We start from the raw sequence: 20,969 nt of genomic DNA, 5'->3' as shown, positions 1-20,969 counted from the left end.
AAAAAAAAAAAAATATCCGTTAGTTTTAGGCTAAACGCCCAAAAATTTCATGATGATAATAATTAGGAATAAATACACTAATTTTGAACATGATAAACCCCAAAGTGACCCACAGAAATTGAAGTAAAAACTGAAGGGGTATGCGAGATGATGCGCGACAAAATCGAATAAGTAGACGTTCGTATGAATCTCCAAAAATATGCCAAAGATCGATTTACGCCAAACAACATAGTTAACAGGTCGAGGCAACAGTGAACAACGCTACAACGTCGCTCGTTTGCGATTCTATCATTTTTTTTTTCATTTCACTCCCTTTCACCCTGAGTATAAGTATCACGTTCACCGAAAAAAGGCCAATAAGTGGTAACAATGAAACACATATATTTGGATCACGCCAGCATGACGAACGGCCCTTTGTTAGCCGAGTGGTTAGAGTCCGCGGCTACAAAGCAAATCCATGTTGATGTTGTCTGGGTTCGATTCCCGGTCGGTCCAGGATCTTTTCGTAATGGAAATTTCCTTGACTTCCCTGGGCATAGAGTATCATCGTACCTGCCACACGTGATACGAATGTGAAAATGGCAACTTTGGCAAAGAAAGCCTTCAGTTATTAACTGTGGAAGTGTTCATTGAACACTAAGCTGAGAAGCAGGCTCTGTCTCAGTGAGGACGTAATGCCAAGAAAAAGAAGAAGAAGAAGTGTGACAAATATAATAATAATTTGAAAATATGAATGTATTTTGCACTAAAATAATGGAAGTAAATGTGGGCAAACTATAAATTTGTTCTTGCACCTCCTGTCCCCTAGTTTTGAACAGCTTGATTTATTACATGATATCTTTGAAATTTTTGTGCAAGTGTCTCAAACTTTATTCATTGTTCATTGATTTTGTCGATCATGGTATCGAACATATAATAAAATAAAGAAGATAGAACTATCAGAATAATATCCTTAAATATGTTATTTTTCATCACATATGAATATGTTTTTGGGCTCAGTAGAACTCATATTACTCATATAAAAGTTACAACCACTATAAATTAGTCATTCCATGATGTACAAATTTAGTCATTCCATGATGTACAAATTTAGAGAATTCGAAATATTTCTGGGTTTCTCCGGAATTGAAGGCCACCTTGTAAGATTGATCAATTTGGTATTAGATAACATCAACAAAATGCAATGTCATAATTAGTGTTATATATTCTAATTGGTTTTTGCAGGATAAAAATAATTATATGTATTATAAATAGACAACAAGGTCTCGTGAAACCATTATAAAAAAATGTAGAGTTCGATTTGTAATGTTGTTTGTAATTGTACTGTTATTTACACTATTATTATTGATATGTTTGGCAACTTTGGGCTCAAGGTGTCTAAAGATATTGCACTCCCGTGCAAAAGTTTGGGTTCACCCCCTCAAAAACATACAAGAGTTTTCTGTCCATATCTCTGTGATTACACGTCCAATTGAAACTCTTTAAGCCACATTCGAAAGGCAAAGAGTTATTCTTACTTCGTATGTATTTTTCCAAAAACATTTTTTAAACTTTGTGTACTTAATTTTTACTTAAAGTTGTGACATTTTTCAAAAAAAAAACACTCTGAAAAATCATATCTAATTTCCTCAGCATTGGATCAACCAAAATTATAAATCAAAGTGTCATTAGAATCGTAATCTTATATTCTTTGAAGAGACCCCACGAAATTTTGGCGAAAAAATCTGGAAAGTTTTCAAAATCAATGAAACAGTCAGTCAAGTCATCGTGCAAAAGTTTGGGTTCACCCCTCAGTATGATGCAAATCGTGCAAAAGTTTGGGTTCACCTGAGCCGCACGCACATCTTTTTTGTCAATATCTCTGACATTTTTCAACCGAGTTTGATAGTTTAAAGCTTTTTTGAGCGCAAATAATGGCGCGTACATGATTGGTTTGAGATTTCACAGATTTAAGTAAGTTCAGGTGAACCCAAACTTTTGCACGATACACCATACTGAGGGGTGAACCCAAACTTTTGCACGATGACTTGACTGACTGTTTCATTGATTTTGAATGCTTTCCATATTTTTCCGCCAAAATTGCGTGGGGTCTCTTCAAAGAATATAAAATTACGATTCTGAAGACACCTTGTTTTAAAATTTTGGTCGAACCAATGCTGAGGAAATTAGATATGATTTTTCAGTGTGTTTTTTGAAAATGTCACAACTTTAAGTAAAAATTTAGTACCGTAAGGCGGGGTGACATTGGGCCATAAAGGTGACTTTGGGCCAAGGTTTTTACAGCAAGCTAATGCTAGAATAATGAATACAATGTGTCAAGCTTCAAGAATACGTTATGAATAGCCAATAAATGGCCATAGATTAGTTTTTTGACGTTCCTACTAGCCATGAGATGCATCGAAAGAGGCGGTCAAAGTCACCCCCTAGGCCCAATGTCACCCCGCACGGCGGTACACAAAATTCAAAAAATGTTTTTAGAAAAATACATACGAAGTAAGAATAACTCTTTGCCTTTCGAATGCGGCCTATGGAGAGATATGGACTGAACACTTTTGCATCTTTTTTAGGGGGTGAACCCAAACTTATGCACGGGAGTGTATGTGTCTTATAAAATTTCCAGTAATGGGATACGTTGCCTTACAAGTTGTAGTTGTAGGCTACAACATATCAAGAAATTATCTACGATTGCGCTCCATTTGAAAGTACCGTAATCCGGGGTAACATTGATCAGCGGGGTAAAATTGATCGCAATGACCCTCTTCGTAAAAAGCTCGAATCAACATTAGTTGATGAAATATTTTTAATGCATGAATGGCGATTCTCTTTCTTCTAATCATGAGCTAATATACAATAAGGTTTTTGCAAAAATAAAGTTGTGTTCATGCGTAAATTTTTCAACTTTTGTAAACAATGATTTTCATGATTATGGATGATACCATAAAAGAATCATGTCTTACATGAGTTCTGTAAACGATATGAGCAAGAGAAATGCGGTTGTTACTAAAAATGACATTGCCGAAAACGACTCCGTTGTCAAAATTTTCATAAATATGTTCAATAAAGCATAATTCACAAATTATTATAAAGCGTGAAGAATTTCCTTAGAAATTGCATACATTTAGGCGTATTCCACAATTCAAGGTGTTTTTAATTTTAAAATAACTCAAAAAGTAAATGACTTATAAGAGTTTGACCTTCATATTCGGCTTCAGGGACCATGATTTTAGTAAGTAATGATATTTTCAATATTACCGAACGATGTTTTCATGGTGTGATCAATGTTACCCCATATCAGCTAAATAAAAAACTCACTTAAAACATTTTTTAAACATGCTTTAAACTTTCAGAAAACAAAATACAGTACATAAACACGAACAATGGGTGACAGTACTTGTTTTAAAAATATAAAATATGCAACACATGCATTTTCAAATCAAATGTTTAAGAAATATTCAAAAAAATGATCAATGTTACCCCGGATTGCGGTATCCGTTTTACGTGGCCATCGAACTTTACACTTAATAGGTTTTGCGTGGTGCAAATGGTCTAGGATGATATCTTGGAAGCTCGGTGAAACTTCTCAGATAGATTTACAGTTGATCGCCGATGACAGGTTCTTACAGCAACCTGACTAACCACTTCTTGCACTGACTGCTGCACTATAAGCTTACGGTCACGACATCCAGCACGCAATCTGTCCAGGCAATCCCGATGCGTTTATACCCAAGGATCACGTATCGGTGGGTTCTATATTTACGCTCCGCATCCTCATCATCATGACATTAATAATTACGGCAATTATCGGTACTGGACCAACGACGCCGCATACTCATTTGATGTCACGGTGTGTCTGAAATCATTGTTAACGTGAAAAAATTGCCCACCGATTTGGCACTCATAATAAAAAAAAAAAATAGTATTCGAGCCTCTTCTCCGCAAATTAAATTTTTCAGCGAGGAAAACGGTAGTTATCGTGGTTTGAAAGTTTTTGGCTATTTTTAAGGGATATCCGAGCAGACGAAAAAGCTAAGTAATAGCAAATTTTGATATGGACATCAAAAACGAGTTTTGGACAATTTTAGGATATTTGTCCGAAAATCCAGCCTCGCATATGATATGTTATAAATAAAGTCAGCAGTAGACGTTTGCTAAATGCGCAAATATTTGGCTGGACATAAAGCAACAGTCAAACATCGTGTTCAACACTGACCAAATCCTTGCGATGTCAATCATTTGTTTAGCCCTGTATTAATACAAGCCAAATATTTGCCATAGTCTACTGATAGCTGACTCAACACGCCATAACACTTAAATTTTAATTTTGCATTCAATCAATAAGTAAAACGCTCAACTCTCCTGCTTCTCACATTGTGATCAATAGATCATTACGTCAGTTTAAACCTTTGATTTTTTTTATTTTTCTTTTTGAGCATTTGATTTTTTAACATTTACTTTCAATGCTTGCCAATACCCTTAAAAATAATTTTATAAACAGTTTGTTTGTTTTTTTTTCAGGAAAAACGTCCATTCAAATCAAAGGCTACATTAAAAAAAATCCGTAATTCAACTCAATATCTTTCTTCCTTGCAAAAACCTGTCAGAAGGAACGTGAACATGATTCATCATCCCAGTTTTCAATGAGAGATTTGGTCTTCATTATAATTTAAGAATGTATTAACCTTTCTATTCCTCTTTAGACTAGCTACCACTCATACTTTGAAGATAAATTTAAGATATTCGAATTGAAAGTACATACAGCATAAACGACCATCACAAAAATCGCAACGTGTTATACTCTACAATCAGGTTCATCACCAATCAGATGCGATTGGTGAATTTGTAAAGTATCCCAAGATTATGAGCTGATTTCTAAGCTAATTGTAAATCAATTTGTGGCGCACCTGGAGAAGTGCTACGGCGCACAGTTTGGGAAGTACTGGTATACGAAACAATATCAACGACTAACAATATTAAGAAAGCATACAGTACTAAGATTCTTTTTCACAATCAAAAACAAACAAAAACAAACCAAAAGCAATCCTACTCTTTTGTATGTGGTGTACATAGCTTGAAAAAACAAATGAATAAACTTGGTTGGTTTAAACATTGCAAATATTGAACTGCTAGGAAATATTATGAAGTGTGTGAATATCAATGGCCCAAAACCATTAAACCACGATAACTTCCGTTTCCCTCGTTGGAATGTTTTCAAATTCACGGAGAAGATTCTTGAATGTTATACCTTGCGAATGGTGGGTGCCGGTTTGGTGAACATTTTTTTCAATAATAACGGATTCAAACACACTGTGATGTGATACGATGATAGCACATGGATAACTGCTTCAATTAAAACATTGCATGGTAGCCAGAGTCCATTTAGTCCTTGTTTTGTTTTAACTGTTTCGATATAATAGCTTTTATGATCAGGACACATTCATATTTCATAGTTTAAAACTACATACACATGTTATAATAGCTCACTTATCCTGATTATTGAAGAATCTTTTTTTTTGTTAGTTAACCATCTGAATTACCCTTCAACACTCACTTCAAATGCCACATTTTGCTCGCACTTCTCCGATTCCAGTTCCTGCAAATCTCTTCAGAATTGCGCAGCATGGGCTTGCCTGTAATCGGTACACTTTTCAACTGTTCTCCTTCTAGTCACTTGAAAGCTTCTTGTTTTTATCACCGAAGACCCACTCTAATAGCCGAACGGTGTCCATCGATCTCTCAGGTCTCGGTACTTGTCTCGATTTGCTTAATTTCAATGCCACGCGTACGTGTTACCGCCACGATACACTAACCCGTAATGAATTAAGGCTCTTCTCAACATTTTAGTTTTATATAGTTACACATATCGATTCTGCAATGTCTTGTTCTTTCGCAGCATAATGATGAAGATGGTTCGCTTTTTTCTTCGGCCTGTTGGTCGAGTTGTTGCGAGTCAGAAGAGGCACATTGATAATGACTGTTGTTGCTGCTGTTGTTATTAGTGTTATTGCCGGGTGTGTTCCTTCCCTTGACTAGCGCACCGGAATGAGTTCCTATGGATGGACCCAATGCCCAATAATATGAAACGGGAAGCAAAACGGAGAGGAGCTGATGAAGTCCAGACAGGCGTACGCGTACGTTTAGCGACCAGTGTTTAAAAGTAATATGCGCGAAACGGCTCCAAATCACAAACTGTGGGTCCGTCCGTGAGGCTCGCATCGAGGTACCCTCCGAATTCGAAACAATCAACCCAATACAACCCAACGATAGTCGCGTTTACAGCAATCCCTCCAAGCGTTTGCTCGGTAGGGGTCTCGAAAAATGGAACAGTTTGTAAAAGCAATAGCTGATGAAACATTTTTTTTGAATTCCTGTATTAATATCATTTCAAACAAAACATATTTTTTTTATATCTAGGTGTTCTCCGTTAGGTACCACTAATTAGATAAACACTAAATTGAGTTATAATCAGGGCCATACTTACGGAGGCCGAGAAGAACATGATTTTGGTTACTATGCACCAGGAGATTTAGAAATGTATGTATGTAACCTAGAATAATGCTGAAAAACAAAGGCGTCCAGAACATTCAGAAGTTTTGACCATAATCTACACAGGTTCATAAATTATTTTAAGCGAGCGATGTCTACGTTTAGTCATTTACAGTACCGTAAAATGGGGTGAAGTTGATCACTTTCGAGCGATTCTGTTCTATAACTCCTAGTAGAATTCATGTATTATTATCCAAATATTTTTAAAAAATGTACTGGTTGAATTATACAAACGAAATTTTGACGAAATGTTCACTTAATTACAAAAACATTTATTTTAAATCAAAAAGTGAAGTTTTTGATTCCGGGGTGAAGTTGATCAATTATTGCGATAAGTTTCCAAAATGAAGAGACATGCTATTCACTAAATTTGGGGTCACTGAATCTGGAACAAGTCCCAAAAATCTTACAACCTAATGATATATCGGTAAATTTTGAAGTTGAATGTTGGAAATTTTAGAACACACCACATTAAACGCCTAAAGGTATGCAATTTTCCTTGAAATTATCAACTCGCGCACAAAAAAATACATTCTTACTCAGAAAATGATTGTTTATCCACAACGCAAATTTAAAACTGGATTAACAGAACATATCTGCAATGTAAAAAATAGGTTGTTTAAATGGTGTCTTTATATAGCCTTGTCAATAGATGATTGTTTGGAGAAGAACTTTTCAACAGTTCATCAAACATTTCATAAAAAATCTGTTTTTCCATGGTATAATTATCTTGAATGTCAAACCGAACTTTGGAACATTAAGAGCAGTCATCCGGTAATACGACGTCACAGGAATTGTGCTAATTGAAATCAAATCATAGCTCTATTGACAGTTTATACATGTGGGTACGTGAATGATCAACTTCTCCCCACTGATCAATTACACCCCGAATTACGGTACTCATTAAGCCTTAATGGACGTGTCCACAAATTTTGACAAAATATTGGATAATGGATGTCATCCAAATCGTCCTGGAGTTCAGATCCCTTTAATCTACCAAATCTACTACAGTATGTACACACCCAATGTTTCATATGGCTCGGAAAGTGTACCGTTATACGCATAATTGTCCCATGTTCCAAAATATGCAATTGAGAAAAACGCGTTCAAATATAATGTGTAAAACACATAATGCGAAACCATAAGGGTGAAAATTTAAACTAAATTACAATGTATTAATAATCCCACCCTAATGTTGCCTCAGACTTGAAACTGAAGAAGGGCAGCCGATTATCTCGGAGAAACACAAGGTCACCTGCACCATTGCTCCGGATAGCACAGGAAGGGCATAATACTGTAGAGGGCGCCCTGGTACTCCACAGGCTCCGTTTGCGGTTAGGTTCCATTTAGACAGGGAAGCATTCATTCTTAGGCACGGTAAGCTTAAAGCCATATGAATTAGGGGTCACCACCTTACAGGTGACCACCGGAACAGGCAGTCCGTAGCGTTAATTTTTAACCAATTGAAACAACCTCTACCTACACTACGCGGCTATCTAGGCTGATCAGGAAAAGGAAGTTAACATTGAAGATTAACTCCTGATGTGCCCAACCAGCCCCAATTGTCGGTCAAGATTTTTTCCATATGGTGTTAATTGAATGCTCTCAACAAATGTTTTGAGAAAAATAATATTTTAAAAGTATGCTATAAATACCGAATACTGAATTTATATAAATTAATATGTAGTGGTGTTTGTTTGCCGCTGTCTAGTACGAAAACGTTTTAAAGGAATTACATAAATTTTCCACAGTTGTTTTCATGGTTTTGTTAAAAAAGTAGGTAGAGAAAATGTAAATGGACGAAAAACTTTCCATAATCACTTGCAATTGGAGTTTATCATAAAAAAGAGATAACACAAATAAGGACTGTTTTTTTTTTTTTTTTTTTTTTTTTAAATTTCTTTATTAGTATCATTCCAAACATTACATTCATTATTCCTTATATCTAGGTGTTCTGTGTTAGACAACACTATCATCCTAATTTGGTAAAACAAATCTAAGATTTTATTAACATTTTGTTAACAACATATTACATTTCATTTGCCGTAGCAGTTCAGATTTTTTACAGGTGAGTTGATTTCACCTGCTTATAAGAGAAAAAAAACGCTTTGAATATACTTAACCTAACTTAACCTAAACATATAACGCATTAATCGTGGCAATAGAAGATTGTAACGATTTTTGCCTGAAATTATTGATTATTTTATTTGACATTTGTTCCAATGTTTCAACATTGGATATTCTATGTAACTCATTGGTACTATACCAAGGAGGAAGCCTCAGAATCATTTTCAAAATTTTATTTTGAATTCTCTGCAGAGCTTTCTTCCTGGTATTACAACAGCTAGTCCATATTGGTACAGCATACAACATGGCTGGCCTGAAAATTTGTTTGAATATCAAAAGCTTGTTCTTAAGACAAAGTTTTGATTTTCTATTAATAAGGGGATAGAGACATTTTACATATTTGTTACATTGACTTGAATGCCCTCAATGTGATTTTTGAAAGTTAAATTCTTATCTAGCATGAGCCCTAGATACTTAACTTCATCTGACCAATTTATTGGAACCCCTCTCATCGTGACAACATGTCTACTTGAAGGTTTCAAATAAAGAGCTTTTGGTTTATGTGGGAATATTATTAGTTGAGTTTTGGAAGCATTAGGAGAAATCTTCCATTTTTGCAAGTATGAAGAAAAAATATCCAAACTTTTTTGCAATCGACTACAGATGACACGCAGGCTTCGTCCTTTGGCGGAGAGGCCTGTGTCATCCGCAAACAAAGATTTTTGACATCCCTGAGGTAACTCAGGTAAGTCAGATGTGAAAATATTGTATAATATTGGTCCCAAAATGCTGCCTTGAGGAACTCCAGCTCTTACAGGAAGTCTTTCAGATCTGGAGTTCTGATAATTAACCTGAAGTGTACGATTTGACAGATAACTTTGAATTATTCTAACAATGTATGTTGGAAAATTAAAGTTTTTCAATTTTACAATCAAACCCCTATGCCAAACACTGTCGAATGCTTTTTCTATATCTAGAAGAGCAAGACCAGTAGAATAGCCTTCAGATTTGTTGGAACGGATCAAATTTGTTACACGTAGAAGTTGATGAGTGGTCGAATGTCCATGGCGGAATCCGAACTGTTCATTGGCAAAAATTGAATTTTCGTTGATGTGGGCCATCATTCTGTTCAAAATAACCTTTTCAAAAAGTTTACTGATGGAGGAAAGCAAACTGATTGGACGATAGCTAGAAGCTTCTGCAGGATTTTTGTCTGGTTTTAAAATTGGAACAACCTTAGCATTTTTCCATTTGTCAGGAAAATATGCTAATTGAAAACATTTGTTAAATATATCAACTAAAAATGATAAGCTACTTTCTGGAAGTTTCTTGATGAGGATGTAGAAAATTCCATCATCGCCAGGAGCTTTCATGTTTTTGATTTTTTTAATAATAGTTCTCACTTCTTCCAAATCAGTCTCCCAGGCATTTTCGAAAACGTTCTCTTGATTGAGAATATTTTCGAACTCCTGAGTAACTTCATTTTCAATTGGACTTGTAAGTCCTAAATTAAAATTGTGCGCACTTTCAAACTGCATAGCAAGTTTTTGAGCTTTTTCGCAATTAGTTAGTAATAATTTGTTTTCCTCTTTCAATGCCGGTATAGGCTTCTGAGGTTTTTTCAAGATTTTCGATAATTTCCAAAAGGGCTTAGAGCCAGGGTCCAATTGAGAAATTTTATTTTCAAAATTTTTGTTTCTTAATTGAGCAAAACGCTTTTTGATTTCTTTCTGCAAATCCTGCCATATAATTTTCATAGCAGGATCGCGAGCGCGTTGAAATTGCCTTCTCCTCACGTTTTTAAGACGGATCAAGAGTTTAAGATCATCGTCTATAATCACGGATTCAAATTTTACTTCACATTTTGGAATTGCAATGCTTCTGGCTTCAACAATGGAATTCGTTAAAGTTTCAAGAGCATTGTCAATATCAAGTTTAGTTTCTAATGAAATGTTAGTATCAAGATTAGAGTCAACATACGTTTTATATATATTCCAGTCGGCTCGTAAATAATTGAAAGTGGAGCTGATAGGATTTAGAATCGCTTCTTGGGATATTTGAAATGTAACAGGGACATGATCAGAATCAAAATCAGCATGAGTAATCAGTTGGCTACAAAGATGACTAGAGTCGGTTAAGACCAAGTCAATCGTAGATGGATTTCTAGAAGAGGAAAAACATGTAGGGCTATCAGGGTATTGAATTGAGAAATATCCTGAAGAGCACTCATCAAATAAAATTCTGCCGTTGGAATTACTTTGAGAATTATTCCATGACCGATGTTTGGCATTAAAGTCACCAATGACAAAAAATTTTGACTTATTGCGAGTCAATTTTCGCAAGTCAGTTTGGAGCAAATTAACTTGCTGTCCAGAGCATTGAAAAGGCAAATAGGCAGCTATGAAAGTATATTTACCAAGCTGTGTTTCAACAGAAACACCTAAAGTTTCAAAAACTTTAGTTTCAAATGACGTAAACAGTTGATGTTTTATACGCCTATGAATGATGATTGCAACTCCCCCACATGCCCCATCAAGTCGATCATTACGATAAACAAAAAAGTTAGGATCTTTTTTTAGTTTGGATCCAGGTTTTAAATAAGTTTCGGTAATAACTGCTATATGCACGTTATTAGCTGTGAGAAAATTAAACAGCTCGTCCTCTTTACCATTCAGAGAACGAGCATTCCAATTTAAAATATTTAAATTATTATTTGGATCCATTAGAAAAACGTAATCCAATAACAATTTGATTTGTAAATTTTACACCTACTTGGACTGCTTCAGTCATAGTGGTGGCTTTGAACATTGCGTCAATCATTAGATTCAATTGTTCAGTTAGAAAATTAAAATCAGAGGCAGACATATCATCTGATGATTTCCCATTGGAATTTTCGGTAGACGAAGAAGCGGGGTAGGAGTTACCTGTGGCGGTAGGGTTTTTTCCATTTGATTTGAAACAAGTAGAATGGGTACTCATGGAACGAATAGGGGAAGAGTTCAAATTACCTGCTACGATATCGGCAAAGGATTTACCGTGGGTAGATACATTCGAAATTGAAAGATTCGAACGGCTACCCGACGGATTAAAATTTGTTTGTGAATGAGCATGATTATGATCTTCCTGGTGGGTATGATTCCTAATCAAGCGATCGTTAACTGAAAAATGAGCATTGTTCGATACTCTACCAGGCAAATTCCGGAAACGACCGTTATCGTAACGGATATTATCCTTCATCTGCCTGGCACGAGCCTCAACGACTCTTTTGCGTGAAATGCATTCCCAAAAGTTAGCTTTGTGAGGGCCCTTGCAATTGGCGCATTCAAACTTTCTGGTATCTTCTTTCACAGGACAGTCGTCCTTAGCGTGAGAAGAACCTCCGCAAATCATGCATTTAGCATCCATGCGACAATTTTTTGTACCATGACCCCACTTTTGGCACCGACGGCACTGAGTGGGGTTCTGGAAATTTCCTCCAGGTTTCTGGAAATGTTCCCATGTCACACGGACATCGAACATAAGTTTAGCTTTTTCTAAAGCTTTAATATTATTTAGTTCTTTTTTGTTAAAGTGAACTAAATAATATTCTTGAGAAAGCCCTTTCCGAACAATGCCAGATTGGGTTCTCTTTTTCATAATGATTACTTGGACTGGGGAAAATCCAAGTAAATTATTTATTCCATTTTTGATCTCTTCAGGTGACTTAAAGTCACTTGAGAGACCTTTCAAGACGACTTTGAACAAACGTTCAGTTTTGTCGTCATAAGTAAAAAAATTGTGCTTCTTCTCTTCAAGATATCTGAGAAGAAGTTCGCGATCTTTAAGAGTTTCCGGCAAAACGCGACAGTCTCCTTTCTTTGCGATTTGGAAGGAAACCTTGATTCCCCTAATGGAGTTCAAGATCTCCTGCCTAAATCCCGCAAATTCGGAACAACTGACCACGATAGGCGGCACTCTTTGCTTCCTCACTTGAATCAAAGAGCCTGGGCTAGAGGCTGCTTCGATTTGGTGTTCGGAAAATTTGTCTAGAGCATCGAACTGATTGCTCATTTCGATACAATTATTCATTTCACCCTTGGAAGAAACTTCGCATTCCGGGGAAGCGTCCTTTCTTCCATTCTTGCCACGTGTAGTGACAGTTTTAAAACCCACTTTTTTGGAAGGAAGTAGTGAATTCAGAGATTCACCCTTCCTTTTGTTAGTTGTTGATACCATGTTTAGTTAATAAACGAGAAAGACGTGACCTTCGAGAGGTTTTTTCCCTAGACGGTGTCCAAGAAGGATTACCACCGCTAGCTTTCGCCAACGGGTCCAACGAAAAATCGAAGGCACGGGTCCAAACAAGGATCGTAAAGGGATCAATAGTAGAAAAAAATAGTACTGAAAAGTACTGTTTAAGTAGCACTGAAAAGTACCGTTTTGAATTTTAGCACTGAAAAGTACTGTTTGTGTAGCACTGAAAAGTACTGTTTTATTGCTTTAGGTAGTTTTTAAGAAAACTTCCAAGAGCAGAGAGAATTCGTGTACGCACAGCACGAAGGTACGATGCGCACTGAATAAGGACTGTTCATTTAAGAAAGTGGACACGTGTTTTTTACAGTAAACTGTTTATTTTCGAACAAATTCAAGAGTTTAAAAAAAATACATGGAAATCAACGTAATTTCGATCAAATTCACATAAATTTGAACATTTATTGAGCATTGCTGGAGAATGCTCTTACTTTTCTTTGATACCTCCCATAAAATTCTGCACAACTTTTTTCGGAACTTTTCGAACTGCTTTTTGAACTGCTGACCACATTTTCTTGAAAAAATCGATGGAGCTTGCTTCTCTTCCATCCTTCTTAAGATGCCGTTTGATTATTGCCCAATATGTTTCAATGAGGCGTAGTTCTGAGTAATTTGATGGATTCGATCATTTTTCTACAAATTCGACTTATTCCTTCTTGAGCATCTCCAGAGTAGCTGAAGCGTAGTGAGCCGATGCTAGGTCTGGCAAAAACAATGGAGGCATGGTATGCTTTCAGTAGATGGGCAGAAGCCATTTTTTAATGCATTCAGTTCTGTAATTTTCGCCGTTGATTGAACCCGTCGTGAAATATGTAGTACTTTCATACCGCAGGAGCAAATTGCTTGCCATACCAAATCATTTTTCCCAAATTTTTCTGTTGGGATGTATCGTACGTCGTCAGGAATATCTGTTTTGGCCACAGCGTTGAAAAAATTCAATTTTGACACTTCGCGATTTAAGCCAAATCTCGGAACGGCAGTTTTTCTGTACACCATTTGTGAGTCGCCATGTCAATTCGACCCATCGTTTAGAATTTATAATTTTTTATGTCAACTTTTGTCTGCTGTCAAAATAAACACTTGAGATCACACTGAAACAAAATTTTATTTGTTTTTATGGATTTTTTACACCAAAATGCAAATATTTAGGTGTCCACTTTCTTAAATGAACAGTCCTTATTGCCGTTATAATTTTCGGTAATTACCTGAGTAATCCTTAGTGTACAAAAAACTCAAAATTTGAATAAAATCAAAATCAATTGGTTGGATTTGAGAAACGAGTTTCATGCAACGTTTCTAAACTAAGTTTTTATTAACACTTGATTCGTCGGTCTGTTCTATTTTATACAAAACTTGTTGAAAAAGCTTGCTTGGCGTACACAGCATCAGCGTTGTGGTTCTAACTAATTAAAACTTTTCTTAGAGAGAGTTAAAACGATCAATGTTACTCCGCTGGTATTCCGTTTATGGTACTTACAGTGTATAACAAAGATTCTTTTGTAAGGAGATAAATCATCCCCAGAAGCACAAATTTCCCATTTGAAGTGACAACTGTGGGTTGTACCTATTCATCTATTCCATATTGTATATTTTAAATTATCAACTTATCTGATTTTTTCATCATTTTAACTGTTACAGTCTTTCACACTATCTCGTAAAACATTAATCACAAAAAAGGTATTGAAAGCATTCGAATCGTCAGAGCTAAATGTATTGTATTCTTGACTATATATCTTTAGTTATAAGCATGTCATCCCGCAAGCCATAAAATATCTTTTTAGGAATAATAAGCAGCATAAGTCTACTTAAAATTATGTCTTCATTATCTTAACTAACCACGAGTGAAATTCAAAACATGATCATGATAAATATTGCTTTCAATACTTTTATTTATGACTATGTCTGCATAAATTTATTTCTGGTACTTGCCTTAAACGTAAGATAGAAATTCTGAAGATTTTTATTTAATAAATGAAGTTTAATAACATTCACGTGTTACAGTATAAAATAAAATTAATGAATTTATTTGATCTATGCGATGATCGTAATTTTAAAATGTTTACTGGGTTTGATGTCACACAAGGCAAATCAAACGATTCAAAAAGGCGAGCGTTTTATTCAAAACAAAATTGCGTATTTCACCATAAATTTTGATTCGCACATGGATTTTTAGTTAAGTAACAGCCGTAATCATGCAATCAAATCAATGCATTCACTTGTACATTTCAATTGCAGACATTGCAATACATTTCCATTGCCAAATATTCTCCGCATTTTGTTGCGTTTAAGCTTAGTTGAACAAAATGTAATACATATTTAAGTACACAAAAATTCACATAATTCATAATTTTGACAACAAAAATATGTTGCACAAGCTTCCCCTTCTGCGCTTGTTTCATATATTAGTATAAATAGCTGTTTTATCGCAATGAAACAGAACATTTTCACTAGTCACATTGGAGTCATTGCGATTCATATGAGACATATTCTGTTACTTGAGTACTCATTCTTTAAGTTTGGTTACCTCATTACTCTCTGTGATAAATCCGGAATAACTATAATTTTTGAATCGATGGCAGATCTACTTCTGTACGACTGTAGAGTATCTGGAAATTCAATATAAAAATTAACACCGTTAAATATTGTTGAAATGAGTGAGGGTTCACGGTACTATTGAATATTTGTTTTACATTTCTAAAGCTTTGCATATGTCTTTAGAGGCTTGGTAATAATAAATGTTGAAATCAAGTGGCAGAAGTAGATTCAGAAGTTATTGTAATTTTTGTCATTAAAATAATTTAAATTCATAATACAACCAATAAGCGCATAAACATTTTATTAGCCTGCAACGGAATTTTACGATCAAGTATGGATATATTAAAACATCTTATTTGAATGATATGTCATGCTGTAAACCGAAATTGATGCCCACTACTCCAATGTGTTCTGAAGACTTTAAGATTAACAATATTCATAACTTTAATTTTAATTTATTTTATCATTAGGGCTTGTGAAGCCTGTTGATATTGACATTTTAAATAAATAAGTAGTACACTTTTCGAGCCATATGAAGCATTACACTGCGGAACACGTTTTTGTCTCTAGCACCGAAATACCACTACTTACTTAAATAAGGGTTGCTGAATCCATTGCCGTTTTCAGAAATATCATATCACGTCTAGTTTTTGAGGTATTAGCTGTTAAAAATGCAATATTTGACTATTTCAGCCAACTTGCATGCAAGTTTGTCAGCTTGTATGGCAATGTATTTGCTTAATTTGCCGCAGAATACAAACTTCATGTGTATAACAATACTTATCAAAACAGTTCATAGTACTGTCGACGCAAGAACCTTGAAAAAAAAAATATTTTGTATAAATTGAATCGTGCAACTTCAACCAAATTGTGTCTGAAATCAAAATTTAAGTCATATTTTGCATTTACAAAAAAGTTGATAAATCATACTTTAAATTTCATCTAAACATCAATGAAAACAGTGTTTTATACAACTTTTGCGATCTGCAGCTAAAAATTTTGACGTGCTGTCAAATTTTTGAGAATGGCATCAGATACGTCAATCCCAAATCTACAAGAGACACATACCGTTTTGACTCATATTCCGAACACTTAAGACCAACAGTGAATTCAAATGCATCTTGTGGGCTTAAATTAGCACATATTTGTGAAAATTTTCATTTCTTCACAAAGTCTAACTACTAGCTTTTGGGTGTGACGATAAAAAAGTTTATTTCACTTTGTTTAGCATTGTTTTTACGTAAAAGTATAAAACACCATTTTGTTTCAAATGCCGAACACTGTGTTAATTCTGTCTCATATTCCGAACATCTTAACTCAAATTGCGAACAGCACGAATAAATTGTATTCAAATTAATAATTTCGCAAATAAATTCATCTTAACTAGTTTTACTGATCTCGAACTAGAGAACCATCACTATTCCAGAGGAATAGACGTTGAAATTGAATTGCAATTGACTGCCATTTCCTTGTAATTTGATGACATATTTCAGCGAAACATTTCAACCAAATCGTCATACAAAAACCGAGTGTTCAGAATTTGAGACAAAACGGTAATTTGATCCTTGAGACACGCAGAAATGTCATTTTTGTTACCCTGTGTTATGGGTAGGAATGAGAATGTTTGGCAAAAATTGGGTGAGTATAGACTGTAGTAGATTTTGTAGATCATATGGACCTGAATTCCAGGATGATTTGGATGACATCCAATATCCAATATTTTGTCAAAATTTGTGGACATGCCCGTTAAGGCATGTGTGTGAGTGCTGTGAACCACTAAACGTAGACATAATTCACTAAACATAATTAATGCACCTACGTAGATAACGGCAAAAATTTCAAAATATTCTGGTGGCCTTAACATTATTCTAGGTTAATTATACCTTTCTTAATCCCCTAGTGTAGTGTAACTTATTACAAATAACTGGTCTATACACTCTTTGTATGAAAATATTTAATTTTCAAATGATCAATAATTCCTAAAAGGAAGTTTATGTGATTTTTACCCTACCTGACCAAGAGATGTTCTGAAATAACTTTGTCAACAATACTCCGAATGTATACTTTCTTATAACTCATTAAACTTCAACTTATAGTGAAGAAATCCTCAAAACTTTGTTAAAAAATATTGAGTTATGCTCAAATACGAGCAATTTGAATTTTGTATGTTAATCCCGTAGCCTACGGGTTAAAGAAACCTATGAATTGCTAAAAACTTTTTTGAATCACATCAAAATATTTGAGAAACTCAAGGTGATTCAAAAAATAAAATATTATTTAAACAAATTCTAATCGTTAGTAAAAACAGAATTATTCATATTTATATGAATGGGATTTAGTGAACACCTCGAAATTCAAAAACATTTAGAGATATTCAAAAAAGATTTGACTTAAAAATTTCAATTCAATCGTTTAATTTAAAAACTGAAACATATTTTGAGCATGTCATTCGTGTGAAAAATATGAGTTTTATTATTATGGATCTCACAACAAATTAATTTTATAGATACCCGAGCAAAGTTGAATACGATCCGATTCGCTTTATGTCGAACTCTTTCAATAGCGTTGCTCACCTGTTTGACTTCAACATGCCTGTCTCTGCAGTACAGCAACGATTTTCGTCGCATTTCCGCACTAATCAAGCTGACCAGTAATTTGTTTTGTATGTGTACTAAGTTAGTTTTGTGTTTTACACTGTAGTTGTTTATTGTTTTAGTTCATTCGTGTTTACTCCAATGCAGATTTTTTTTATATACTTCATTAAGACATAAGTCAGATGGAGATAAAAAAAAAGAAAGTTGAATAACAAAATGATAACAAGTCTTGTTACCTGGTTATCATCGTTTGATAACTGATTTTGTTATCACCTTGGATGAATTAACAGCCAACATAACAAAAATGAGAACTCAAATTTGTTCGTCGAATAACAAAGCAATACCAAATTGTGTTACCACTGAGTTCAAGTTGATAACTCAATTCGCATCATCAAATATTTTTGAATTTTATGGTCTTATCAAAGAAAAAATTTGAGAGATGAGTGTTTTGGAATAAACTTACGCTTCAAATCATTTTACAAAACTATATATGACGAAAAGTCAACTTTGTTTCATAACACACGCTTTATAAAAATGTTATAGGAAAGATGTGTGATAACATGTTTTGTTATCAACCTGTTATCAAAAATGTCTGTCACTGATACAATGATAACAAATGTAGTTATCATTCGGTTATCATTGATAACATCATTGATAATATCAACATGATAACAGCGATAATAAAAGTTGTTATCATGTTGATATCATCCAGTTATCCGTCTTTGCTCGGGTATATAAACGCTCTTGAATGTTTATTTTACTTTTATATTAATGCTTGATCACTAAGACACTTGGAGCACCTGAGCAATAATAAGATTATAGTGATGACTTTCATCGGAAGAGATGTGAAACTTTTGATCCCTAGAAGACTATAAACAGATCCAATATCTCGATAATAAAGATGAAAAGGTAAATACTTGAACATTAAAACATGGAGAAAATATGTTATAACTTTCAGTGCGCAACGTACCCTCGTGCTGTGCGTATACAAATTAGGTCTGGCCTCGGAAGTTTTTAGAACACCTAAGGCAACAAAACTTTTTTACTTTACAGTGCCACAAAAACAGTACTTTCCAGTGCTACTATTTTCCAACTATTGATCCCTTTTCGATCCGCATGTGGACCCGTGCCTTTGATTTTTCGTTGGACCCGGAAAGCAAGCGGTGGTAATCCTTCTTGGAAAAAAACTTGTAGAAGGTCACGTCTTCTTCGTTTATTCACTAAACATGATTGCACCACGAACAAAAGGAATGGTGAATCTCTGAATTCACAACTTCCTTGCAAAAAAAAACGGGTATTAAAACTGTCACTAAATGCGACAAAAATTAAAAAAGGACGTTTTTCCGGAATACGCGTTTTCTTCCAAGAGTGGAATGGTTAATGCTGATAATTGCATCAAAATGAGCAATCAGTTCGATGATTTAGACAAATTTTCCAAAGATCAAATCGATGCAGCCTCTAGCCCAGGCTCTTTGATTTAAGTGAGGAAACATAGAATGCCGCATATCGTGGTCAGTTGTTCCAAATTTGGAGAATTTAGGCAAGAGATCTTGAACTCTATTAGGAGAAGGTTTCCTTCCAAATTTCAAAGAAAGGAGACTGTCGCGTTTTGCCGGAAACTCTTAAAGATCGGGATCTTCTTCTCGAATATCTTGAAAAGGAGTAGCACAATATTTTTACTTATGACGTCAAAACTGAACGTTTGTTCAAGGTCGTCTTGAAAGGTCTCTCAAATGATTATAAGTTGCCTGAAGAGATCTAAAATGGTATGCCGTAGTTCGGAGTAACATTGATCAGCGGGGTATCATTGATCGGAATGGCTCATTTCGTAAAAAAAATCAAATCAACATTTATTGATAAAAAAAATTTAAACCATGAATGGCGCTTCTCTTTCTTACATTAAATAGCGTTTTAAAATTAAAGTTCTTTCGAAAATTGCGTATAGTTCATGCGTAAACTTTTCAAAACAATTATATCTTCCATAATGGGTAATCATATTGAAGATTTATGTCTCTTATGAGTTTCGCAAACGAAATAAGCTAGGAAAATACAGTTGTTATTGAAAACGGAATCGCCAAAAACGATTCCGTTGCCGAAACTTTTATAAGTATGTTCAGTTAGGCAACATTAACGATTTACTATGAAGAATGTACAAATCCCTTTGGAAATTGCCTAGCGTTTGGCGTATGCCGCGGTTCGAGTTGTTTTAAATATTAAAATAACTTGAAAAGTAAACGACTTGATAGAGTTTGGCTTTTATTTTCGGCTTCAGGGGCCATAATTTAGGTAATTAGGACATTTCCAATATTTCCGAATATTGTTCACATGGGTGATCAAAAAACCGCTTAAGAGATTTTCTTCAAACTTGCTTAACACTTTCAGAAAAGAAAATGCAGTTTGTAGCGGTGGTTGCCAGTATTTGTTTTAGAATATAAAACCTGCAACATTTGCGTTTTCAAATGAAATATTTAAGAAATATAAAAAAACTGATCAGTTTCACCCCGGATTAGTGTATATGATTTACTTAGATTTTCCCCAGTCCAAGTGATAGTTATGAAAAAGAGAACCCAATCTGGCATTCTTTGGAAAGGACTTTTTTAAGAATATTATTTATTTCAATTTAACAAAAGGGATTTAAATAATATTAAAGCTTTGGAAAAAGCAAGATTTGTGTTCTATGTCCGTGTGACATGGGGACATTTTCAGAAACAACATGTTTTTAGGCAGTTTTTGTTAAATAACTTAGTCAAAACTGTTCATTAAATTAGTTTATTGTACCCACAACTTGAAAAATACTAAATTGACTTCATAAGCATGTATAAAGATGTGGAATCGACTAAGTATTCATGAAGTTATGAGCAAACAAAGAATATTTTTTTAGTAAAAAGAGGACAAAATTGTAGAGAATTACTTTTTACTTGGACTATTTTTGTTTTTAGA

General features: G+C 34.6%; 1 protein-coding gene across 1 annotated transcript in view; it reads right to left on the bottom strand.

Moving 5' to 3' along the window:
- The window catches only part of LOC5572259, a 34,052-nt gene extending 27,833 nt beyond the window's left edge, over positions 1-6,219 (bottom strand). Inside the window, exon 1 of the mRNA XM_021853054.1 lies at positions 5,549-6,219. Within this exon, the coding sequence (XP_021708746.1) occupies positions 5,549-5,619 (71 nt within the window). The 5' untranslated portion in view covers positions 5,620-6,219. The remainder of the gene's footprint in view (positions 1-5,548) is intronic.
- Between the last annotated feature and the right edge of the window lie 14,750 nt (positions 6,220-20,969).

Source organism: Aedes aegypti, chromosome 3 (genome assembly GCF_002204515.2).
Source record: "Aedes aegypti strain LVP_AGWG chromosome 3, AaegL5.0 Primary Assembly, whole genome shotgun sequence".
Taxonomy (NCBI): Eukaryota; Metazoa; Arthropoda; class Insecta; order Diptera; family Culicidae; genus Aedes; species Aedes aegypti.
This window is presented reverse-complemented; position numbering and strand designations above follow the sequence as displayed.